The 23,737-nt window shown below is 43.5% G+C and overlaps 1 protein-coding gene and 1 long non-coding RNA gene across 4 annotated transcripts; one reads left to right on the forward strand and one right to left on the reverse strand.

Moving 5' to 3' along the window:
* The first annotated feature begins 209 nt into the window (after positions 1–209).
* LOC138968352 (uncharacterized) lies at positions 210–13,562 on the forward strand. Of its 3 annotated transcripts, none has more exons than XR_011456147.1 (6): positions 210–674; positions 1,166–1,261; positions 1,735–1,829; positions 2,461–2,523; positions 2,864–2,957; positions 13,290–13,562. It is a non-coding gene; the product is annotated as an uncharacterized lncRNA (long non-coding RNA). The 3 variants fall into 3 exon arrangements; XR_011456148.1 differs by having other exon boundaries at positions 211–674; positions 2,864–2,919; XR_011456150.1 differs by lacking the exon at positions 2,864–2,957 and having other exon boundaries at positions 213–674.
* Positions 6,064–11,152, reverse strand: LOC138968351 (uncharacterized). Its single transcript, XM_070340906.1, has one exon. It carries the CDS (start codon positions 10,690–10,692, stop codon positions 7,381–7,383), a length of 3,312 nt encoding a protein of 1,103 aa, XP_070197007.1. The 5' UTR covers positions 10,693–11,152; the 3' UTR covers positions 6,064–7,380.
* Positions 13,563–23,737: the final 10,175 nt, after the last annotated feature.

Raw genomic sequence — 23,737 nt, forward strand, 5'->3', positions numbered from 1 at the left:
ATGATGATGATGATGATGATGATGATGATGATGATGATGATGATGATGATGATGATGATGATGTTGATGATGATGATGATGATGACGTGAAAGAATTCGAGCATATCCCCTGCAAAACCCTGGACAGATCTTTGAGAGTATACACACAAAAACTGCAATTTCTCCACTGATGTGAGATAATAAAGTTAATTTGATTGATCGCTTAAGGCTGTTCTTAACCAGACGAACCTTTGGTTCGCGAACTAGGTTCGTGGGGTTCGGCTAACCTCAAGACTGGTTCGGCGAACTTGTCTTGGTTCTTAACCAGACGAACCTGAGTTTTCGAACTAGGTTTGGGAGGTTCGGCGAACTAGGTTCGGGGTTTGCAAGTCATGTCTTGGGAACCTTGAAGATCGGGCCGAACCTTTGACTCTTCTGCCAAGGAGGAAGACAAATTATTGAAAAACTGAATCTCAATGGCGGACGAAATCACCCAAGTCAAAATTACATTTTCTGAGATTTTATAAAAACAACGCTTGAACGAAAAGGTAGAATGGTGACTTCCGTTCGATTTCAAGTTAAGCTTTTCACTTTTCCGAGCAAGACAACCGCTGAGAGTGAAAAAACGCCGCTGTTCGACTTCGAAATTTCCAGTCGTAGACGACCTTCGCTTCTGCAGCATTGTGTTAGTGCAGGTGAGGCAGTGTTATACTCATTTCGCTGAGCTCGTTTTCGTATTGTTGTGCATTAGGATCATCTAGTATGATATGAATAAAAGCAGGAATGACTTCGGCATGTAAACGCATTGATTTTGTCGAAATCAGCACAGCAGTAAGCTAGATTCTTTCTGCTCAATTTGCTTAATTTTTTTCTTCAAAAGTTTATGACTTTGATTTTGATTGTTTGTTTATCTCATCGGCACAACATCCATCAGGCAAAATATCAATATGTTGAATGATAACGTTGAGATAAGGAAGTTCACACATTTATCTGCTTGCAACAACAATCGCAAGGACAGATCTATCTGCTTCGTTGACTGCTAGATTTTCATTGAATTTCCCAAGTAATGATGATCTCGTTTTCAATTAGATCTGGACAGTGTTTGTGTTCTTAGATTCATGATTGACCATGCAGGCTGATTGAGATGTCATAACATTGTGTTTGTTTGTGCTGGTGCAATGTGCAGATCAATGGCCCGGACCGCAGGATGACCCAGTGATCAATACAACTTGCGTTCACCACTCAACATTGTCTTCCACCTAACTCAAGGGCAAAAATAAAGGTACATGGTGGTGAAATCATTGTGCAATTTATGTCTGTGAAGATCAAGATAGTTGTTAGCACTAACTGATCATGCTTATTATTATCAAGTTACATACACACTCCGCCCCAGCTCCACCCTAAACCCATAACAACACTCTCCAGTCCAACTACCCCCACCCTTCCGTGCAACATATGTTGCCGTCTGTACCTTGTTTGTGGTTATGGGGAGTGCTCAAATAGTTCCATAACTGTTAATATAAATTAAAAGTACTGAGAGTTTCATTTTCCATTGCTCTTCCCCTTCCTCACGTCACATTACACACTCCCTTTGCCCCATCCCCCACCCCCTCTCTCTTTCTATGCTCTCTTTTTTCTTTTACTTCTTCTTCTCTTTCTCTCTCTCTCTACCTGTATAAATCAGCTCTCTGGTTGTTGCTTCTGTAAGTGTAATGTAAAGTTCTACATCTCTGCATTTGTATTGTCATTTTTCAGAATGCCCTTGTAATAACTTCAGCGTCTGCCCATGGAGTCTATATAGGTCAAAGTCTCAAATGTGATGTGATCAAGAGGATGCCGCAATGATCGAGGTAATATTGCAAATACTCAAACTGATCTAAAAGCAGAAGCATAACGTGATCCACAAACATTTCTGCTTAAACATTACAGGGTTACAGTACACCCAGAAAAACAGCTGGATGTTAGTGCATAATTATCTGCAAGTGCAAGCAACATCGACCCTCTCCCCCTGCTCTTTTTCCATCAGCAAGAGCAACATTTATTTTCATGTACAACTTTTCTAGTGCCTCTTATGTTGTATAACTGTTGATATTTAAATGAAGCAAGTGTTTGTTTTCAATGGCACTGCATTTCCCATGTACACACACACACACACACACACACACACACACACACACACACACACACACACACACATTCGCATTGTCTCTGCCTGTCTGTCTGTCTGTCTGTGTCTGTCTGTCTCTCTCTCTCTGTCTCTCTCTCTCTCTCTCTATTTCTCTGTTTTTACATAAGTAATTTTGATCACTTGCACTTCACTGGGATTTAGTTACTGAATCAGTCATTCAGTGAGAGTGTTATGTAGAGTAAGAGTATTGAGTCTGCTGCTGCTGCTGCTGTTGTTCTTACTCATTACTGTTTTTCCTCTCTGCATAATTCTTGTTCTCCCTTAAATTGCTGGTGTTATTTTCATCATTACAGTATCTGTCCATTGAGTCTGCGTCTGAGCTGTGATGGGACCAAAAAGATTCCAGAATGAAAGAGGTAACTTTTACTGATCTTTATTTAGTTTATGGAGAAGTTGGTTCACATAATGCATTACAGAGTTGCTGCCTTTTTAGATATATTAAACATTGTACCAGTCATTACATGATCAAACTGTGTTAGCCACCCCACCTTCCCCGGTTCCCAGCTATCCTTCTATCCCCGCCTCTAAACCCCCACCCCAATCCTTCCATCTCCCCCAAATCAAATTTACTGACACAACACTGATTTTCATTTTACCTTATTTAAGTGTTCTTTGAATAAAATTATATAGCCTGTTGCTGCTGCAAATGTTGTTGTGACTGTTCTTCCTCAGTGTATATTTTTTTCGTTTCCTCAGAATGCAGTTCTCCCATGCACCACAGCGTCTATCAATGGAGTCTACAATATTGTCTGGTATGTGATTTGAGCAAGAGCATGTCAGAATGATCAAGGTAACTTTTTAAACACACAGAACTGATCAAACTGTAGAATTCAAGTACACAATTTCAGATGTTTTCAAATGCATAACATACTGCAACAGTCAGGGTCTTTCTCCACATAAAGAGTGTGAGGTTTTCTTGGTAAAATTGCGATTTTTGTCGCTATGCGCAGAGTTCGACCTTTTTATTTGATTTTTGAGTCACTTGAGAAAAAGTGACTCTATGTAATCGGTCAGTGTTAGTCTGTCCGGCCGGCCGTCCGGCCGGCCGGCCGTAGACACCACCTTAACGTTGGACTTTTCTCGGAAACTATCAAAGCGATCGGGCTCATATTTTGTTTAGTCGTGACCTCCAATGACCTCTACACTTTAACGATGGTTTCGTTGACCTTTGACCTTTTTCAAGGTCACAGGTCAGCGTCAAAGGAAAAATTAGACATTTTATATCTTTGACAAAGTTCATCGGATGTGATTGAAACTTTGTAGGATTATTCTTTACATCAAAGTATTTACATCTGTAGCCTTTTACGAACGTTATCAGAAAAACAAGGGAGATAACTAGCCTTTTCTGTTCGGCAACACACAACTTAACGTTGGGCTTTTCTCGGAAACTATAAAAGTGACCGGGCTCAAATTTTATGTGAACGTGACTCATTGTGTTGTGAATAGCAATTTCTTCCTGTCCATCTGATGCCTCATATAATATTCAGAACTGCGAAAGTGACTCGATCGAGCGTTTGCTCTTCTTGTACTATAAAGGCAGATATATATTCAAATAAAAGAAAGTCTTGCATGGGGAGGAAGGAATATGCATGAGGCTTTTGACAAGACAAACTGTCCTTATTTAATAGAGCCTAAACATACGTTCCTTACCGTTAGAACCAAAATGTCAGACATCATAGATGCTCCAATTAAACAAAAGAAGGGCATCCTTTTACTTAAACATAATTATACACGGTACCGCACATTAATAACCTGGTTGTGTTCTGTGGCAGTGCATAGTGGGAACCTTTTTGCTTAATGAATTTCACATGTGTCTGTAACTTGAATCTCCACCAAAAGAAGCTGGACGTAAAAAGGGGTGTCTAAAAAAAAGCGCCATATTTCCTTTTTGATCTCTTTTTTTTTCGCAGTCAAAAATGTGATTAAAAAGAAAATAGGGAGGTTTTTTTTTACCATCCTGTATAGTCTTGTTGTTCCCATGTAAAAACCTAGTCAAACATGTGGTGTCTGATATGCTGGGTAATATGGTGAGGAACATGCCTTTAAAGGCCCAGTGATAATTGTGAAAGCCGTTCTGCTCAGCTGGAATTTGATGAATTTTGTTGTTGTTGTGTTTAATGAAATGAATTCGCAAAAAGGAAAACAATTTTTTTTACTGTTCACACAAAGCACTTGTAGATAGTTGGTATGTGCCGCATGTCAGGGGTGGTCTTATTCAATCAATCAATATGAGGCTTATATTGCGCGTATTCCGTGGGTACAGTTCTAAGCGCAGGGATTTTTATTTTTTTAATTTTTTTAATTTTTATGCAATTTATATCGCGCACATATTCAAGGCGCAGGGATTTATTTATGCCGTGTGAGATGGAATTTTTTTACACAATACATCACGCATTCACATCGGCCAGCAGATCGCAGCCATTTCGGTGCATATCCTACTTTTCACGGCCTATTATTCCAAGTCACACGGGTATTTTGGTGGACATTTTTATCTATGCCTATACAATTTTGCCAGGAAAGACCCTTTTGTCAATCGTGGGATCTTTAACGTGCACACCCCAATGTAGTGTACACGGAAGGGACCTCGGTTTTTCGTCTCATCCGAAAGACTAGCACTTGAACCCACCACCTAGGTTAGGAAAGGGGGGAGAAAATTGCTAACGCCCTGACCCAGGGTCGAACTCGCAACCTCTCGCTTCCGAGCGCAAGTGCGTTACCACTCGGCCACCCGGTCCTAATACATACAGGTAAACTGACAGGTACTTTTCCACAGTGGAACCCCCCTTTCAGACCCATTCATTTCAGACTTCCTCCTTTTTAAGATCTTGCTTCTTTAGATGTTCTGTGACGGGTGAAGTGGCGCGCAGTGGTAAGACGTCAGCCTCCTAATCGGGAGGTCGTGAGTTCGAATCCCGGTCGCTGCCGCCTGGTGGGTTAAGAGTGGAGATTTTTCCGATCTCCCAGGTCAACTTATGTGCAGACCTGCTTAGTGACTTAATCCCCTTCGTGTGTACACGCAAGCACAAGACCAAGTGCGCACGGAAAAGATCCTGTAAACCATGTCGGAGTTCGGTGGGTTATGGAAACACGAAAATACCCAGCATGCCTACTCAACGAAAGCGGAGTGAAGCTGACTATGCTCTCAGAGTATAGTGTGGGGAACCCAAATGGGCAAACGAGCTCACACGTCACCAGAATTTCTGGAACGCTGAAGAAGAAGAAGATGTTCTGTTCATAACCTGTAAATTACCCCCATTTTTAGACCCCTTCCATTTTAAGACTTGATTTTCTCACATTTTTTAAGGTCTTAAAAGGGGTTTCCCCTGTACTCCTAAAAAACCCTGACCCACAAAGTAATTTAATTATAACTGCTGTAATCGTTCCTTCCGTGTGCTATTATCTGTGTTTTTTGTTTTTTTTTCTCCTGTGTTGTCTCATCCTCTGTGTGCCCTGAAAGAGACCTCCGGGTCGAAATTGCCGTACCTTGTCTTATCCAGCTGTGATCCCGCCTTCGTATTAATGTGAGGGCAGTACCTTTTTTAAACTTTCAATATTGACCGTACGTTTTGCATAAAACACCAATAATGAATTAAAAATACATCAGAAAATTATTTCCTCACTGTCGCGTGCATGCACGTTTGCATGTTTAGTTTTTCACACAAAAACTTTGGCCACACCACACAGCACTCACAGAACACCGATGTAAATAAATGAAAGTATTTAATAGTTCCCAGTTGGGTGAAATATGGGGGTGACGATGGATGGAACAATGAAAGGGTTACCACGAATGCATGAGGATGAACATAATGAACATGAGAAAGTACACAACAGTCAAAATAATGTTCAACAAACGACATACGAGACAATCAGGACAGGCAAACACAAAGCGCGTACGTCATAAAGGCCCTCCTCATTCCATAAATGATATCTATCGTAAGAAAGTACTTATCTACACGTTCGACGAATTCAGGGGGGGGGGGGGGGGGCCCTCGGGTCGACACCTGCGTCTCTGTCGCGGGGGTGAGAGAATCAGCCCAGTTGAGAGCTGTCACACGGCACACACTCTGCAGCGACGGCGCCGGTTCGATGTTGCTGCCCAACAGCAGCGTGGTTGCGCCGCTGTGACGTTACAAGATAGCTGCTCAAAACAGCGTAATGAAGCCTCGGAGAAGATCCAGAGGGGCTGCTCACTCAGCAGCGTGGGGGTGACGATGCGAGAGTCCAAACTGGCTGCTCAAGCAGCAGCGTGGTGGTGCCTCCTCCATGCTGTGAAGCTAGGGTTCGCACCTTCCCGTCCGGTCTGTCTTCGACAGTAAACACTGAAAGCCTAGAAGGCCAAAGTCAATATTCTCCCCAAAAATATAAGACACGTGACTTCCTCCTCCAATAGACATCATTATTAGGGATGAGGAGGAAGCACAATGACTAAACTTTGGTTTCCTTCTACGATATAATTTACCATTATAATGATTTCCTTTTAAACCCTATGATGAACACTATTTACAACAACACAAAGACGAGACAAAACAGTACAACTGGTAACTAATGTAGGTTCCCTGTCCCCTGCCACCGGCCGCTAATTCACCTTCAGCAAAAACTGACAAAAGTCTATCCAATTAGACCAAGAAATTTGACTTACCTCACACAGGCTAATGAAAAACATCGCGCACTTTACGCAACCGACTTTAACAAAGTCCACAGTAGACGTACATTACTACTGAAAATAACTTCGAACTCAAACGACAATTCACACACGAATTTCGAAGCCGTTCGAACAAACATCTGGTCTCGGCCGAGACAGAAAAAAGAATGCCTATGAATTTCTCAGTCAGCAACCAGGTAAACGGTGAACCCTACAAATAGCGCGCAGCTTACCGTGAACGTCCCGTGCAATGCGTGCAAAGCGTGCAAGGCGCGAATCACTGAGCTAAGCCCAGCTACCGGTCTTCCCACCTTGACACAGGTACCTGTCAGCAACGCCCGACCAAGGAACCTTATAACTACATACAACTGTCCGCGACAATGCCCCCCAAGTTAAGCATAGACATCTGTCTACACTGCAAAAGATCCCTATTCAACGCATGCCCGACTGAGGTAGTCGGCTCCCACGTTGCGACTACCGGGAATCACCCGCACATGACAAAACAAGCAAACAAAAAGATATGCATTATTTCTGTAGCATGCACGTCAAAAATGTACAAAAACTGTGTTTCTTAGCCACCGAATGTGTAGATTTTAACAGTTATGCCTGTGTTCTTGAAGACTTCCTTGATCATCTCAAGGACGGTGCTCCAGTTCAGCTCGTCCAATCCACATCCGATCTGCGGCATGGCCAGGGAAGCGACATTGTTCTGCTTGCAGTGGTCCCTCATAGCTTCCATGGAGGACCGCAGCGTTTTGTAGGAGGGTTTGTGAAAGTAGCGTTTCTTGGTGATCATGTAGTAAACGTAGGAAGCACCTACCTGTAGTACAGCTACCTCTCCCACCTTCTTGTTTTGTGCTCTAAGTTGATCAACTTTTCCAAACGATTGCTTGAAGCGAACGGCAATGCCTTTTCCCATCTCAAGATCTTCACTGACGCAGTGGGCCATAGCATCATCAGGTTCACAGCTGAAAAGGTCGCCTCTGATCTCTGTTAGCTCAAACCCCACAACAGGTTGACCCTGTCGCCCTTGTCTGTCTCTGTACAACTTGAGAAGATTGGCGTGGTACAGCTTCTCACGCCCGTAGATCCGAATCCTGTAGTCTGACTCGCCTTTCTTCTCCAAAACGTCGAACGGTCCCTGCCAACACAACTGCAGCTTGTTCTTCTTCTGCGGCAGCAGCAACAAAACCTTGTCTCCAGGCTGGAACTGTCTTCGAACTGTCTTCCGGTTGAACACCTTCGCGTGTTTCTGTGCAGCAGCTGACAAATTCTGACGCGCCAGTTTGCAGGTTTCCTCAATCCGGTTCCTCAAGTCAACCACATACTCAGAAGTCGTACGAACTTGTTCATCGACTTGCTCCTCCGTCCATAGGTTGCGAAGAACAGACATGGGTCCTCGCACTGTCCTGCCGTATAGAAGCTCAAAGGGAGAGAATCCCAGACTCTCCTGTGGAACTTCACGATAAGCGAAGAGGAGTGCAGGAATGTAGCGATCCCACTGCTTCGGTTTCTCTTGAGCAAGCTTGCGTAGCATGGTCTTGAGTGTTCCGTTGTACCGTTCCACCAATCCGTTTCCTTGCGCATGGTACGGAGTAGTCGCTAAACCCTTGATGGCCAGCAAACGCTCCACTTCTTTCATCACCTCGGACATGAACTGGGTACCACGGTCTGTCAAAATCTCTGAGGGGATTCCTACTCGAGTCCAGACTGCCCACATCGCTTCTGCAACCTTCCCAGCCTCAATCGACTTCAATGGAATGGCTTCCGGGTACCGAGTAGCGTAGTCCACAAACACTAAGATGTACCGGTTACCAGACTCAGAAGCAGGGATGATGGGACCCACCAGATCGATCGCCACCCGCTCGAACGGCGTATCGATGAGAGGCATCTTACCTAACGGTACCTTCTGTGGCTTATGAGAAACCTTCTGACACTGATCGCAAGACAACACAAAGCGACGTATGTCTGCGCACATACCTGGCCAAAAAAACTGCTGCCAAACTCGATCACGTGTCCTCTGGACACCCATGTGACCTCCCATAGGCGGTTCATGGGCCAACTTGATAACACCTAACCTCAACTGCTGGGGAACAACAACCTGAGTATAGACGCTACCACCACCGCGATACTCACGGTACAGAATCTTCTTCTTCCAAACAAACCCAACTTCACCGGAGTGACCAGACGTTCTGACGTCTCGGCGATCTGCCGCCTCACGACAACTCTTCAAAGTCGAATCATTCCGCTGAAGGTCATGCAACTGCTCAGGGGTGACTGTTTCTAGCCCTGGAGCAGCAACATGTAACAAAGTCGACTTCTTCCCTTCAGCGGCAGCCTGAGCACGAGTGACAACTGACACAACCTTGGACACAGCGTACACTGGAAGAACAATCGAGTCACCCAGCCGGGCGTGATTACCTACAATGAAATCAGCAACAGGTGTATCCATGACGATAGCCTCAACCTCACCAGTGTAGAAAGGACATTCAACCTGAACCTTAATCACTGGATAGCGCCTCTTGATGTCTTTCTCAGCCATAGAAACCTCAAGATCCTGTCCTGTGAACTGAGACCTGGAAACTAATGAACTCTTCACGACACAAACCTGAGATCCAGTATCACGCAACCCCTCCACTGCAACACCATCCACTACAACCAGGCATCTCGGGTCGTAGTCTTGCTGGCTACAGGGAGTACACAAAGTGGGTACACTGACGGGCGGTAAAGACTTCTCAGGACCACTATTCACCGCTCCCGTCGACTTGCTCTTCTTGGGGCAATCTCTAGCCAAATGTTTGGGGGACTCACAGATGAAACACTTCCTGCCGGATGTACCAACTGAGTTATCTCCACTTTTCTGCTTTTCACCAACGCCAGCCTTTCCACCCTGATCACGATCATGCTGAAAAAACTTCTTACTGTCACGGTGTGCTTCAAAATGAATCTCAGCGGACTTAACTGCTTCGGCTAACGTCTGAGGTTTTTTCTCCTTAACGTACGCGGCCATGTCCGCGCTCAGGGTCTGCAAGAACTGTTCCAGCAAAACCAACTGTTTCAGTTCTGTGATCTCGGAAAGCTCATGCCACTTAGTCAAATTCTCTTCAATGCGAGCACCGAACTGTCTGAACGTTTCATGTTCTTTTCTCTTGCAGGTTCTGAGACGACGGCGGTAGGTTTCGGCTGTGAGCTGATAGCGGCCTAACAACGCGACCTTCAAACCGTCATAGTCGTCTGCGCTATCATCATCCAGAGTGTTGTACACTTCTACAGCCCTACCCGACAACCTAGTCGAGACCCTAGTTGCCCACGTATTTCTCTTCCACTTGTACAAGGTAGCAACTCTCTCAAACCTTTTCAACCAAGTAGCTATGTTTTCTTTGCTCTCATCAAACATCGGTATGGAAGGCCGAAAACCACGAAGGTCACTAGACTCTTCTTCACCTGATGAATCTCCATCATTACCAGCCTTATCCCTACTTCCTTTCTTCACCCTCTTACTTTCCGACTCTCTCTGCAGGAGTTGCATGCGAAGGTCATGCTCTTCTCTTTCCTGCCTTAGTTTTTCTTCCGCGGCTTTCTCATCAGTCTCCCGCTGAGCTTGAACATACTTAACTCGCTCATCAGTCTCTCGACGCGCTACTTCTAGCTTGTCCTGATAAGCTTTCCTTTCTAGTTCAAGTTTCTCCTTCTCTAGCTCTAGTCTAGCCTGTTCCGCATCTTCACGGGTCATTCGCTCGGCAATAAACTCAGGAATACTGGCAGATTTAACACCTAGCTCCTCAGCAAGTGAACGCCACCTAGCAATCCTATCCGAACTACTTTCCGTCCTAGACGCCATGATAGCACTATCATCAAGAACACGACCAGAACGAAGTTCCATAAACAAGAACCAACTAGCAAACGGTTAGCCAAAACATGAAAAATCAAAACAAGGCACAGCTGACTGGCAACAAGGACAGGCAACCCACAAGGCTACCAGACAACAACAACAAAAGCTAATTAACTACAGTACATCAGTGTCCAGTGTATGGGAAGTGTGGCCAACGACAAAAATGAAGTGAATTCCTTGAATTCAAAGAGGATTTATCCTGGCAAGCTCGCCATTGTCGCGTGCATGCACGTTTGCATGTTTAGTTTTTCACACAAAAACTTTGGCCACACCACACAGCACTCACAGAACACCGATGTAAATAAATGAAAGTATTTAATAGTTCCCAGTTGGGTGAAATATGGGGGTGACGATGGATGGAACAATGAAAGGGTTACCACGAATGCATGAGGATGAACATAATGAACATGAGAAAGTACACAACAGTCAAAATAATGTTCAACAAACGACATACGAGACAATCAGGACAGGCAAACACAAAGCGCGTACGTCATAAAGGCCCTCCTCATTCCATAAATGATATCTATCGTAAGAAAGTACTTATCTACACGTTCGACGAATTCAGGGGGGGGGGGGGGGGCCCTCGGGTCGACACCTGCGTCTCTGTCGCGGGGGTGAGAGAATCAGCCCAGTTGAGAGCTGTCACACGGCACACACTCTGCAGCGACGGCGCCGGTTCGATGTTGCTGCCCAACAGCAGCGTGGTTGCGCCGCTGTGACGTTACAAGATAGCTGCTCAAAACAGCGTAATGAAGCCTCGGAGAAGATCCAGAGGGGCTGCTCACTCAGCAGCGTGGGGGTGACGATGCGAGAGTCCAAACTGGCTGCTCAAGCAGCAGCGTGGTGGTGCCTCCTCCATGCTGTGAAGCTAGGGTTCGCACCTTCCCGTCCGGTCTGTCTTCGACAGTAAACACTGAAAGCCTAGAAGGCCAAAGTCAATATTCTCCCCAAAAATATAAGACACGTGACTTCCTCCTCCAATAGACATCATTATTAGGGATGAGGAGGAAGCACAATGACTAAACTTTGGTTTCCTTCTACGATATAATTTACCATTATAATGATTTCCTTTTAAACCCTATGATGAACACTATTTACAACAACACAAAGACGAGACAAAACAGTACAACTGGTAACTAATGTAGGTTCCCTGTCCCCTGCCACCGGCCGCTAATTCACCTTCAGCAAAAACTGACAAAAGTCTATCCAATTAGACCAAGAAATTTGACTTACCTCACACAGGCTAATGAAAAACATCGCGCACTTTACGCAACCGACTTTAACAAAGTCCACAGTAGACGTACATTACTACTGAAAATAACTTCGAACTCAAACGACAATTCACACACGAATTTCGAAGCCGTTCGAACAAACATCTGGTCTCGGCCGAGACAGAAAAAAGAATGCCTATGAATTTCTCAGTCAGCAACCAGGTAAACGGTGAACCCTACAAATAGCGCGCAGCTTACCGTGAACGTCCCGTGCAATGCGTGCAAAGCGTGCAAGGCGCGAATCACTGAGCTAAGCCCAGCTACCGGTCTTCCCACCTTGACACAGGTACCTGTCAGCAACGCCCGACCAAGGAACCTTATAACTACATACAACTGTCCGCGACACTCACTATACACAATAACCCCTCATTTAAAGGCTGTCAAAGTCCTATTTAATTAGTTTACTTACTTCCAGGGCTTTTCCCATCGTTGCGGGGATGTATAAATTAAGCTTCCTGCAAAGTTTTAGGTTTGAAGTCCTTACCAATTACAAGAAATAATCAATTCTTAATAAAGTTTATTGCTATCTTTAGAAACAGTTCTCCAGGGCTTGGGCTATTTTTAGACCGTCAACACAGACAGTACAGCTTCGTCAATCCCCGCGTGAAGGAAATCGCTCACCTTCCACGTGCAAAACTTAGTGATATTGACACGCCAGATTAGCGCGGTAGCGGATTGTGCTAAGCAGGAAAGCGCGCTTTTCTGTATTCTTGTTAACTTCGCAATTTCCGGAAAACATCCACTTTCACTTTGAGACTGTTCTGTTTACATTCGACACTATCAACACCACTTTGCAATACTGAAATAATGTTTTCTGTTTTTGAAAGCTACAGCCAATCGTTATTATATCCCCTTAAGTACAGTTTTATAACATTATTGGCACATGTAAACAATAGGAATTAATTAATGAACGCTACGAAAAGGGCAGCCTTTAACCTATGAACTTGCAAAGTTCTGTGTTGACCTGTGTAATGTAACAAAGACCACCACCATCTCTCTCTCTGTCTCTGTCTCTCTCTCTCTCTTACACCCCTTACCTGTTCGCAAACCTTTACCCAAATGTATGCTAAATGTTTTTACAATACAAGACAAGACAAGACATGGCAAGACAAGACAAGTTAGGAAAAGGTTGCCAGTAGGCCAATAGAGGGATGACAAGACAAGGCATGACAAGACAAGACAGGACAGGACAGGGACCAAAAAAAAAAGAAAGAAAAAAAGAAAGATAACTAATTCGGTCAACAGATGTTAAAGAAATAAGCATTTGTTTGGGTTGAATGTTTGGGTGTCACCCTGTATATGTTTGTATTTTTGCAGGACAGGGTCGAGTTGTGATGATGTCAGGGCGACTGAAGACACACCAACAAGTATTCTTCGGAAGTGTTTGGAACACAAATGAACATTATTTCATAATAAAAAGGCGGCTGACATTGATGTTCATATCGGTTCATGTTCATATTCTCAGCACAGACGTGTGCTTAGAAATCGGATGTTTAAGAACAAGAGACAACCCTGAATAAAGCCTTATGAAATATGGTTGGAGCTGGATCAAAAGTGTGTGTGTGTGTGTGTGTGATTGAAGGGCAACATTTATAAATGATGAGACAGAAAGCTAAAGCACATCCTTTTATCGTACGTTCCATATCGTCCTCCTACTTTAAATGCTTGCTAATACAGACGTTCTCCAAGAAAATGTCTATCCAGTAATGTTTTGTTTATCGCAATGAAAGCTTTTTTTTGAGAAGAATGAAGAGGAATCAAATTTTTAAAAAACAAAAAAACAAGACAATTGAATTGCTCAAAACGTAAAGAAACAGGATGATTTTGGTTCAGTAGTACTATTTGTAGACCCTTAAAGCAATACATCCACAAGGGATTCCAGTGTATCAGTGCAAATAGAACATTTCTGATATAACTTGAAAATTAAAAAAATTAAAATTGTGATAAAAAGAACAAAAATACCGAGTAGTTTTTTTTTTAGGTCTCCCTCTTCACTCAATTCCCAAACTCATATTCTGTACCGAAAAGAGCTCAAACACACACGTGGACAGACAGACACGCACACACACTTTGGTAAACATCATGTATGCTTCTCGACTCTCCTGATCCACAATTAGAAATATCGCTATCATCATTTATTTTTGGTCACCGTCTTTCCCTTTTCACAGGCAAGTTTTTGTGTGTAGCATTTCCCATAGAACCCCGATGGCTCCACGGTAGACACAATGATCAGTCCATACCAGTCATGTTATTTTCTCGAATCAATTTATAACCTTTAACCCAGGAGGGTAAATGACATGGAAGGCTTCGGGTAATCTTGAACTTTAATGTGTTAAATTCATAGCTCATAATTCAGAGGCATTCAAGCCTCCAAATTTGGAGAACCTGCACTTGTAATCATAACAAGTCTTTTAGATCCCTTTAAAGTCACGGAATGAACTCCGATGAACTGTACGAATCATAGCGTACTCTGGTACGAATGCATTTTGTTTACATGCGTCAAAGAAGGAATTATCCGTGTCAGCGGACAGGGGAGGCAACTTTGTCGTGTAATTGAAGTCCCTTGGTTGACAACCTACGCCATTTTCGCCGATCAAACAACCAAATTAATTAATTATGCTTAGGTTTGGAGCTTAAAGGCACAGTAAGCCTCCCGTAAACCATCACAGAGCTCCCCGAGCGTCTAAATACAGTACAAGCATACTTCCATTTGAACGCTCACCGAACGGGAACATCCTGGCTGCTTTCTGTCGAGCGTGAGACATTTTCAAAGAATTTATTTTCGTAGACTTGTTCCGTTAACAACAACGGCGCCTCGTTTTTGCGCTAGACCTAACTTTTAAAATCTAAATAATAAATTGACAGCTTGTTACACAAACATTCTTTAATCATAAAAGAATTCGTTTTTCATCAAGACAAGATCAGAACAATTCGAAGTTGTGAAAGTTTAAAAAAAGAAAAGCCCGGAAGCAGGGTCACGCAAGGGTCGTAGCAGACGACGGCCGGTTTATCAGTGCAAATCGCCGTTCCTCTCAACAGTCAAAAGCCATCGCTAGAGTTCTTGTGAACCACAGCCGTTGTTTCGTGCATAAAAAAAACGTGCTATTATAGATAAGCTCACGTCGAGTCGCATTCAAATGACTAACTATGACGACTGCATTGTGAAAAGGGAAAACTGGATCACACGGGTTCACGATGGCTCAGGGGTAAGATAAACCACGCAAAAATAAATTCTTTGAAAATTGTTCGCTCTTTACGGAGGGCACCTAGGATGTTCTCAATTGGTGAGTGTTTAAATGAAAGGGTGTTTGTACTGTGTGTAAAAGCCTGACCGTATCTGTGATGGTTTACGGGAGGCTTACTCTGCCTTTAATCCGTCAATTAATTTCATGATAAATGTTCTTGGGCTTGATTACAGGTACTTGGATCTAAAATAAGTAAAGTATGCCACTCGATTCTGAGCTATGAATTTAACACACTAAAGTTCAAGATTACCAGGCTTCGTGCACCATGATCAAGTGGGAAGGAGAGACCCAAATCGACAACCAGCACGGAGTCAATCGGTGATTTCGTCTTGGAGGCAGCCATTTTTGGAAGGGGAATAACTTACTTGCTTTTATTGTCGACTCGGAGTGAGCTCCTCTCGTTTGTCGGCGATCCAGGTTTCGTGTCTTAACTGGACGAACTAGTCCTTGAGTTTGCCGAACAAGTTCACCCAGTTAAGACACAAACCATGGTTCGCGAACCTTAGTTCGGCGAACCAATGGTTCGTCTGGTTAAGAACAGCCTTTAGACGGGAGGCCCCGCGCCTTTAAAATGTTTGTTTATTTGAAGGCTGTAATGATTGTGTCCATGGTTGTTCGTGGGGTTATTTTAATATACAATACGATATACGATGATCGTGCACGAAGATTTATTTGTGGAAGAAGTTAAGGGCTTGTGTGCATAATTATAGCCTTGATGGTCGAATGCGTCTGTGGTTGTTTATATATAGTGGGAGCGTTTTTCTCACTATGTGATATCGATTATAGTTGGACTGTCCACGGAAAACTACTCAATGCCAAACGAAAGCGTGTAAAAGAACGTGTTCACTTTAACTCGTACACCGTTGAACAAAAAAGTCTTAACAGATCATTAGCCATCCAGCCAAGAAGACTATTTGGACTGGGTGGCCGAGTGGTAACGCACTTGCGCTCGGAAGCGAGAGGTTGCGAGTTCGACCCTGGGTCAGGGCGTTAGCAATTTTCTCCCCCCTTTCCTAACCTAGGTGGTGGGTTCAAGTGCTAGTCTTTCGGATGAGACGAAAAACCGAGGTCCCTTCGTGTACACTACATTGGGGTGTGCACGTTAAAGATCCCACGACTGACAAAAGGGTCTTTCCTGGCAAAATTGTATAGGCATAGATAAAAATGTCCACCAAAATACCCGTGTGACTTGGAATAATAGGCCGTGATAAGTAGGATATGCGCCGAAATGGCTGCGATCTGCTGGCCGATGTGACGTGAATGCGTGATGTATTGTGTAAAAAAAAAATTCCATCTCACACGGCATAAATAAATCCCTGCGCCTTGAATAAAAATTAGAAAAAAAATCCCTGCGCTTAGAACTGTACCCACGGAATACGCGCGATATAAGCCTCATATTGATTGATTGATTGATTGATTGATTGATTGATTGATTGATTGATTGATTGATTGATTGATTGATTGATTGATATTTGTGAGCACAGTGGAACCACCTTTTAAAGGCCTCCAAAACATCTACTAAATTAGGTATTAAAAGGTAGGGAGTTTTGATTAAGATGGAGGTACATTTAATGACGCGATGGACAGACACTCTGAAAATAAGGTCTTTAAATGTGATCTCTCTGACTCTCTGTCTTTGGCTTTGTCTCTCTCTCTCTCTCCCTCTCTCTCCCTCTCGCTATCTCCGCGCTCTCTCTCTCCCTCTCTCTCCCCCCCTCTCTCTCTCTATCTCTCTCTCTCTTTCTCGCTCTCTCTCTCTCTCTCTCTCTCTCTCTCTCTCTCTCTCTCTCTCTCTCTCTCTCTCTCTCTCTCCCTCTCGCTATCTCCGCGCTCTCTCTCCCTCTCCCCCTCTCTCTCTCTCTCTCTCTCTCTCTCTCTCTCTTTCTCTCTCTCTCTCTCTCTCTCTCTTTCTCTCTTTCTCTCCCTCTCGCTATCTCCGCGCTCTCTCTCTCCCCCTCTCTCTCTCTCTCTCTCTCTCTCTCTCTCTCTCTCTCTCTCTCTCTCTCTCTCTCTCTCTCTCTCTCTCTCTCTCTCTCTCTCTCTCTCTCTCTCTCTCTCTCTCTCTCTCTCTCTCTCTGCGCACCAATATCTCACACTTTGCAGACCATGCTCGTAACAAGTGGTAAGTAAAAACCAACCACACACAAAATCAAAAATCTCATTCTCCAATTGTAAGTGACTTAAATTATGCACACTCCCTCAGATAAACATCCACTAAGTGAACTGGAGCGTAACATCTAGCAGTACATTGCTGATACGCTCCACTGACTCTGTGTCGGTCCTTTTACTTTCAAAATGTTATCGTCAAAAGCAATACCTGAAAGTATATATTACTTATCTTCAACAACATCATAATGGGAACAATTTGCATTCATGCGATTCTGTGATAACCCAGTTGTTTTTAAAGGCACTGTACTTTCCGTAAAACTAATTCTACACGATGTCTCCGATGGGCGCAGTGGCGTAGTGGTTAAGACATCGGCCTCCTAATCGGAAGGTCGTGAGTGCAAATCCCGGCCGCGGCCGCCTGGTGGTTTAAGGGTGGAGATTTTCCGATCTCCCAGGTCAACTTATGTGCAGACCTGCTAGTGCCTTATCCCCCTTCGCGTGTACACGCAAACACAAGACCAAGTACGCATGAAAAAGATCCTGTAATCCATGTCAGAGTTTGGTGGGTTATACAAACACGAAAATACCCAGCATGCTTCCCCCAAAATCGGCGTATGCTGCCCGAATGGAGGGGTAAAAACGGTCATACACGTACAAATCCATTCGTGCAAAAACACGAGTGAACGTGGGAGTTTCAGCCCATGAACGAAGTAGAAAAAAAAAGAAGAAGTCTCCGATCTGACTAGGCTTTTACATGGGATACGCTCAGCCCTCCACTTAGACACATACCAACAAGTCGCGTAAGGCGAAAATACAACATTTAGTCAAGTAGCTGTCGAACTCACAGAATGAAACTGAACGCAATGCCATTTTTCAGCAAGACCGTATACTCGTAGCATCGTCAGTCCACCGCTCATGGCAAAGGCAGTGAAATTGACAAGAAGAGCGGGGTAGTAGTTGCGCTAAGAAGGATAGCACGCTTTTCTGTACCTCTCTTTGTTTTAACTTTCTGAGCGTGTTTTTAATCCAAACATATCATATCTATATGTTTTTGGAATCAGGAACCGACAAGGAATAAGATGAAAGTGTTTTTAAATTGATTTCGACAATTTAATTTTGGTAATAATTTTTATATATTTAATTTTCAGAGCTTGTTTTTAATCCAAATATAACATATTTATATGTTTTTGGAATCAGAAAATGATGGAGAATAAGATGAACGTAAATTGGGATCTTTTGATAAATCTTTATTTTTTTTTACAATTTTCAGATTTTTAATGAACAAAGTCATCAATTAATTTTTAAGCCACCAAGCTGAAATGCAATACCGAAGTCTGGGCTTCGTCGAAGATTACGTGACCAAAATTTCAACCAATTTGGTTGAAAAATGAGGGCGTGACAGTGCCGCCTCAACTTTCACGAAAAGCCGGATATGACGTCATCAAAGACATTTCTCAAAAAAATGAAAAAACCGTTCGGGGATTTCATACCCAGGAACTCTCATGTCAAATTTCATAAAGATCGGTCCAGTAGTTTAGTCTGAATCGCTCTACACACACACACACAGACAGACAGACAGACAGACACACACACACACATACACCACGACCCTCGTCTCGATTCCCCCCTCTATGTTAAAACATTTAGTCAAAACTTGACTAAATGTAAAAATCAACACCCTGACTGCTTGCTGAGCAGAGTGGGAATGTTTTGACGAATGTAATTGCTGATTGACACGACAGTGGGTTTTTGACGAATGTAATTGCTGATTGACACGACAGTGGGTTTTTGACGAATGTAATTGCTGATTGACACGACAGTGGGTTTTTGACGAATGTAATTGCTGATTGACACGACAGTGGGTTTTTGACGAATGTAATTGCTGATTGACACGACAGTGGGTTTTTGACGAATGTAATTGCTGATTGACACGACAGTGGGTTTTTAACGAATGTAATTGCTGATTGACACGACAGTGGGTTTTTAACGAATGTAATTGCTGATTGACACGACAGTGGGTTTTTAACGAATGTAATTGCTGATTGACACGACAGTGGGTTTTTGACGAATGTAATTGCTGATTGACACGACAGTGGGTTTTTGACGAATGTAATTGCTGATTGACACGACAGTGGGTTTTTGACGAATGTAATTGCTGATTGACACGACAGTGGGTTTTTAACGAATGTAATTGCTGATTGACACGACAGTGGGTTTTTGACGAATGTAATTGCTGATTGACACGACAGTGGGTTTTTGACGAATGTAATTGCTGATTGACACGACAGTGGGTTTTTGACGAATGTAATTGCTGATTGACACGACAGTGGGTTTTTGACGAATGTAATTGCTGATTGACACGACAGTGGGTTTTTAACGAATGTAATTGCTGATTGACACGACAGTGGGTTTTTGACGAATGTAATTGCTGATTGACACGACAGTGGGTTTTTGACGAATGTAATTGCTGATTGACACGACAGTGGGTTTTTGACGAATGTAATTGCTGATTGACACGACAGTGGGTTTTTGACGAATGTAATTGCTGATTGACACGACAGTGGGTTTTTGACGAATGTAATTGCTGATTGACACGACAGTGGGTTTTTAACGAATGTAATTGCTGATTGACACGACAGTGGGTTTTTAACGAATGTAATTGCTGATTGACACGACAGTGGGTTTTTAACGAATGTAATTGCTGATTGACACGACAGTGGGTTTTTAACGAATGTAATTGCTGATTGACACGACAGTGGGTTTTTAACGAATGTAATTGCTGATTGACACGACAGTGGGTTTTTGACGAATGTAATTGCTGATTGACACGACAGTGGGTTTTTAACGAATGTAATTGCTGATTGACACGACAGTGGGTTTTTAACGAATGTAATTGCTGATTGACACGACAGTGGGTTTTTGACGAATGTAATTGCTGATTGACACGACAGTGGGTTTTTAACGAATGTAATTGCTGATTGACACGACAGTGGGTTTTTGACGAATGTAATTGCTGATTGACACGACAGTGGGTTTTTAACGAATGTAATTGCTGATTGACACGACAGTGGGTTTTTGACGAATTTAATTGCTGATTGACACGACAGTGGGTTTTTAACAAATTTAATTGCTGATTGACACGACAGTGGGTTTTTAACAAATTTAATTGCTGATTGACACGACAGTGGGTTTTTAACGAATTTAATTGCTGATTGACACGACAGTGGGTTTTTAACAAATTGATTCATAAATCCAAAAACAAAGAGACTGCATGCCAACGTCCCAACATTCAGAATCAAAAAACAAGAAAGGTAAGTTGTTGGAACGTTGTTATTGACAATAATTAATTAATTAATTAATTAATTAATTTAATTCATACAAAAGTGCAAATCCTGAACAGAAAGCTGTCAGGCTGTTGATTTGTTGCATGTGTCCAAGCGGCAGGATGGCCGTACCTCAAGCAGCAGGATGGCCGTACCTCAAGCGGCAGGATGGCCGTACCTCAAGCAGCAGGATGGCCGTACCTCAAGCGGCAGGATGGCCGTACCTCAAGCCGCAGATTTCAGACGGCGGATCGCCAATTTTTTTTTTACCCGTACTGTCTATTTCTGTTGTACGTCCTAACAAGTAACAAGGACCTGTTAGGGACATGATTTTAAATACGACAGAAACATTTTTACCCGGGAAGGACTCTTCTTTTAGCAAGCAACGCGGGAGGGGAGCCTCCGATTCATAATTCAACGCTCGTGGTAATTCTGAATGACTCGAGTCGAGGGCGGCAGTAGAAATAGGGGTGAGAAGAGAGATAGCGGGGTAGGATAATAGAGGGGAAGGGGGGGGTGTTACGGGGGGGGGGGGGGTGTCACCAGGGGGGGGGGGGGGGGTAGAAAGTCACACTCAAGATCCATACTCGGAGAGTGACCGCGTGTCCCCAGCACTCTAGGTGAGCGGGAGGGGATCCCACACGGGTTGACCCAGAATTTCCGCCACGCCTGGAATGTCCCCCACTTGCACACAGCGTCACGGTATGTGACGATCGCGGATGTTGCATGCCACCAAACCGTATCGGCGTGTTGGCGGGAAAGTGGCGGCGGTAGTCGTTATGAGACAACATGACAGGTGTCTGACGAGTAGACTAATGATGTATGTATGTGAAACAACAGTGGGGACGAGGAATCTCCTAAACAAGCGGTGGAGGCGGTTTCGCTTCGCTGGCTTTGACAGTAAAATGCAGTAAACAAAACCGGTAGCAGGTGGCCGAATGCAGTACGATGCAATACAATACGATACGATACTATACGATACAATACAATACAACGCAACGCAACGCAACGCAACGCAACACAACACAACACAACACAACACAACACAACACAACACAACACAATACAACACAACATAATATAATTTGATATAGTATAATACAATACAATACAACACAATACAATATTGTTAGTAGCAAATGATGTGGTTTGACCTCATACAGTCAAATGAAATCAATCAGATAAACTCTATTATTCCAAAGATGAAAAGTTGGAGTACAAAACAATACAATACAATACAATACAATATCCTACGAGCCCCCAAAATACAATGCGATACGATGCGACACAATGCAATACAATATATGATATACATGATAAATATGATAGGCTTCTGCACAGACTAATTATTTTATTACTACAATTATTGTATGTGTGCATAAAAGCAGAAAACTCTGTTGGGTTTCGCGTGTATTTTATTTTATTTATTTTTTTTTTTTTTTTTGGGGGGGGGAGGGGCAAAGTGGAGGGGTTGTAGTCAAAGAGAGCCACTCCACCTTTTTGCAATACAGTGAAACCCCCCATTTTAAGACTCTTTTCTTTTAAAGACCATGTTATCTCAGATTGTCTGTAAAATGACCCCCATTTTAAGACTCCCCCCCTTTTAAAACTTGATTTTCTCCGGTTTGTTTTAGGTCTTAAAAGGGGGAATCCACTGTATGACCTCCACCCCTCAATTAACATTCAGCAGTTGCTCCTAATTTGAAATCAATGCATTCATTGCCCGACAAAATCATCTGTCAGGTAGGTATCACGTGACTTATTTGATCTAATTGGCAAATGGGTCCCAGGCAATAATCAACACGACATTCTCCGGGGCTCGGAAGAGGAAGGAGTTTAAAGTTTTAACAATATGTCATTGGTGTTGCCTGAGGGGTTATATGATAGGGACAGATTTGGTGCATTTTGATGTCTGACACACACGCACACACACGCACGCTGGTATGTAAACACAGTCACGTGCACACACACACACACACACATGTGCACACACACACACACACACGTACACACACACACACACGTACACACACACACACACATACACGACATATAGCTACACGACAGCCATTCTCTCTCTTCCTCTCACTCTAGAGCCAATCTCTCTCTCTCTCTCTCTCTCTCTCTCTCTCTCTCTCTCTCTCTCTCTCTCTTTCTCTCTCTCTCACACATTCTCTCTCTCTCTCTCTCTGTCTCTCTCTCTCTATATATATATATATATATCTGTTCCCTACCCCCCCCCCCCCCCTCCTCCCCTCCTATCTCTCTTTCCCACCCTCTCCCATTCTCTTTTCGGCGACGTGTGAAGTCTTGTTTTTGCCGGAAGAGGTCAACAGTGACTGCTTTCGCCACCCCCGCACACTTTGTTACCTGGCCCAGGTACAAGTGTTACCTGTCCTCTCCAGGTAGCCCTTTCACCTGGCGGTCTCATCGGCTTTTTCTTTGATCTTGGAAGCGGCACGAGACTGAACAATACGGGAGGAAATGCCTGGCGCTCGTCCACTCTTTTCTTTCCTTGTTCCTCCCCCTCCCCCTCCCACGATTCTTGCTTCCTCGAAGGTTTTGTCAGCAGTGTCGGGTTGCTCGTGATTTCTCATTGCATTGTATTGTTGTTTGCAAGGTTGTGCTTGATCGTGGTGGAAGGTTAAAGGTGAAAGACTGTCTGTGTTTGTTCAATTGGTGTCTGGTTCTTTTCTTCTTAAGTTTCTGATATGTTGACGTGTTATCCTCTCATATTCTCTGTGTCTGTCTGTCTCTGTCTGTCTGTCTGTCTGTCTGTCTCTGTCTCTGTCTCTGTCTCTCTCTGTCTCTCTCTGTCTGTCTGTCTGTCTCTCTGTCTCTCTCTCTCTCTCTCTCTCTCTCTCTCTCTCTCTCTCTCTCTCTTTATCATAATCCCTCTCTGTTACTACACATGTACTGCGCTATACTGATTTGTCACTTCAAGCGATCAGCGGTGCAGTGCGTTCAGTTTCATTCTGTGAGTTCGACTGATTGTTTAAAATGTACTTATTTCGCATCGCGCGACATGTGTGTCTGTGTATACTGTATGTCACTAGTCTCTTCGTTCGTCCCCACCAGAACTTAGCGG

The sequence above is a fragment of the Littorina saxatilis genome, linkage group LG6 (genome assembly GCF_037325665.1).
Source record: "Littorina saxatilis isolate snail1 linkage group LG6, US_GU_Lsax_2.0, whole genome shotgun sequence".
Lineage (NCBI taxonomy): Eukaryota > Metazoa > Mollusca > Gastropoda > Littorinimorpha > Littorinidae > Littorina > Littorina saxatilis.

Excerpts from the sequence above, each read along its gene's own strand:
- LOC138968351 (XM_070340906.1), bottom strand. The coding sequence starts at position 10,692 with ATGGAACTTCGTTCTGGTCGTGTTCTTGATGATAGTGCTATCATGGCG.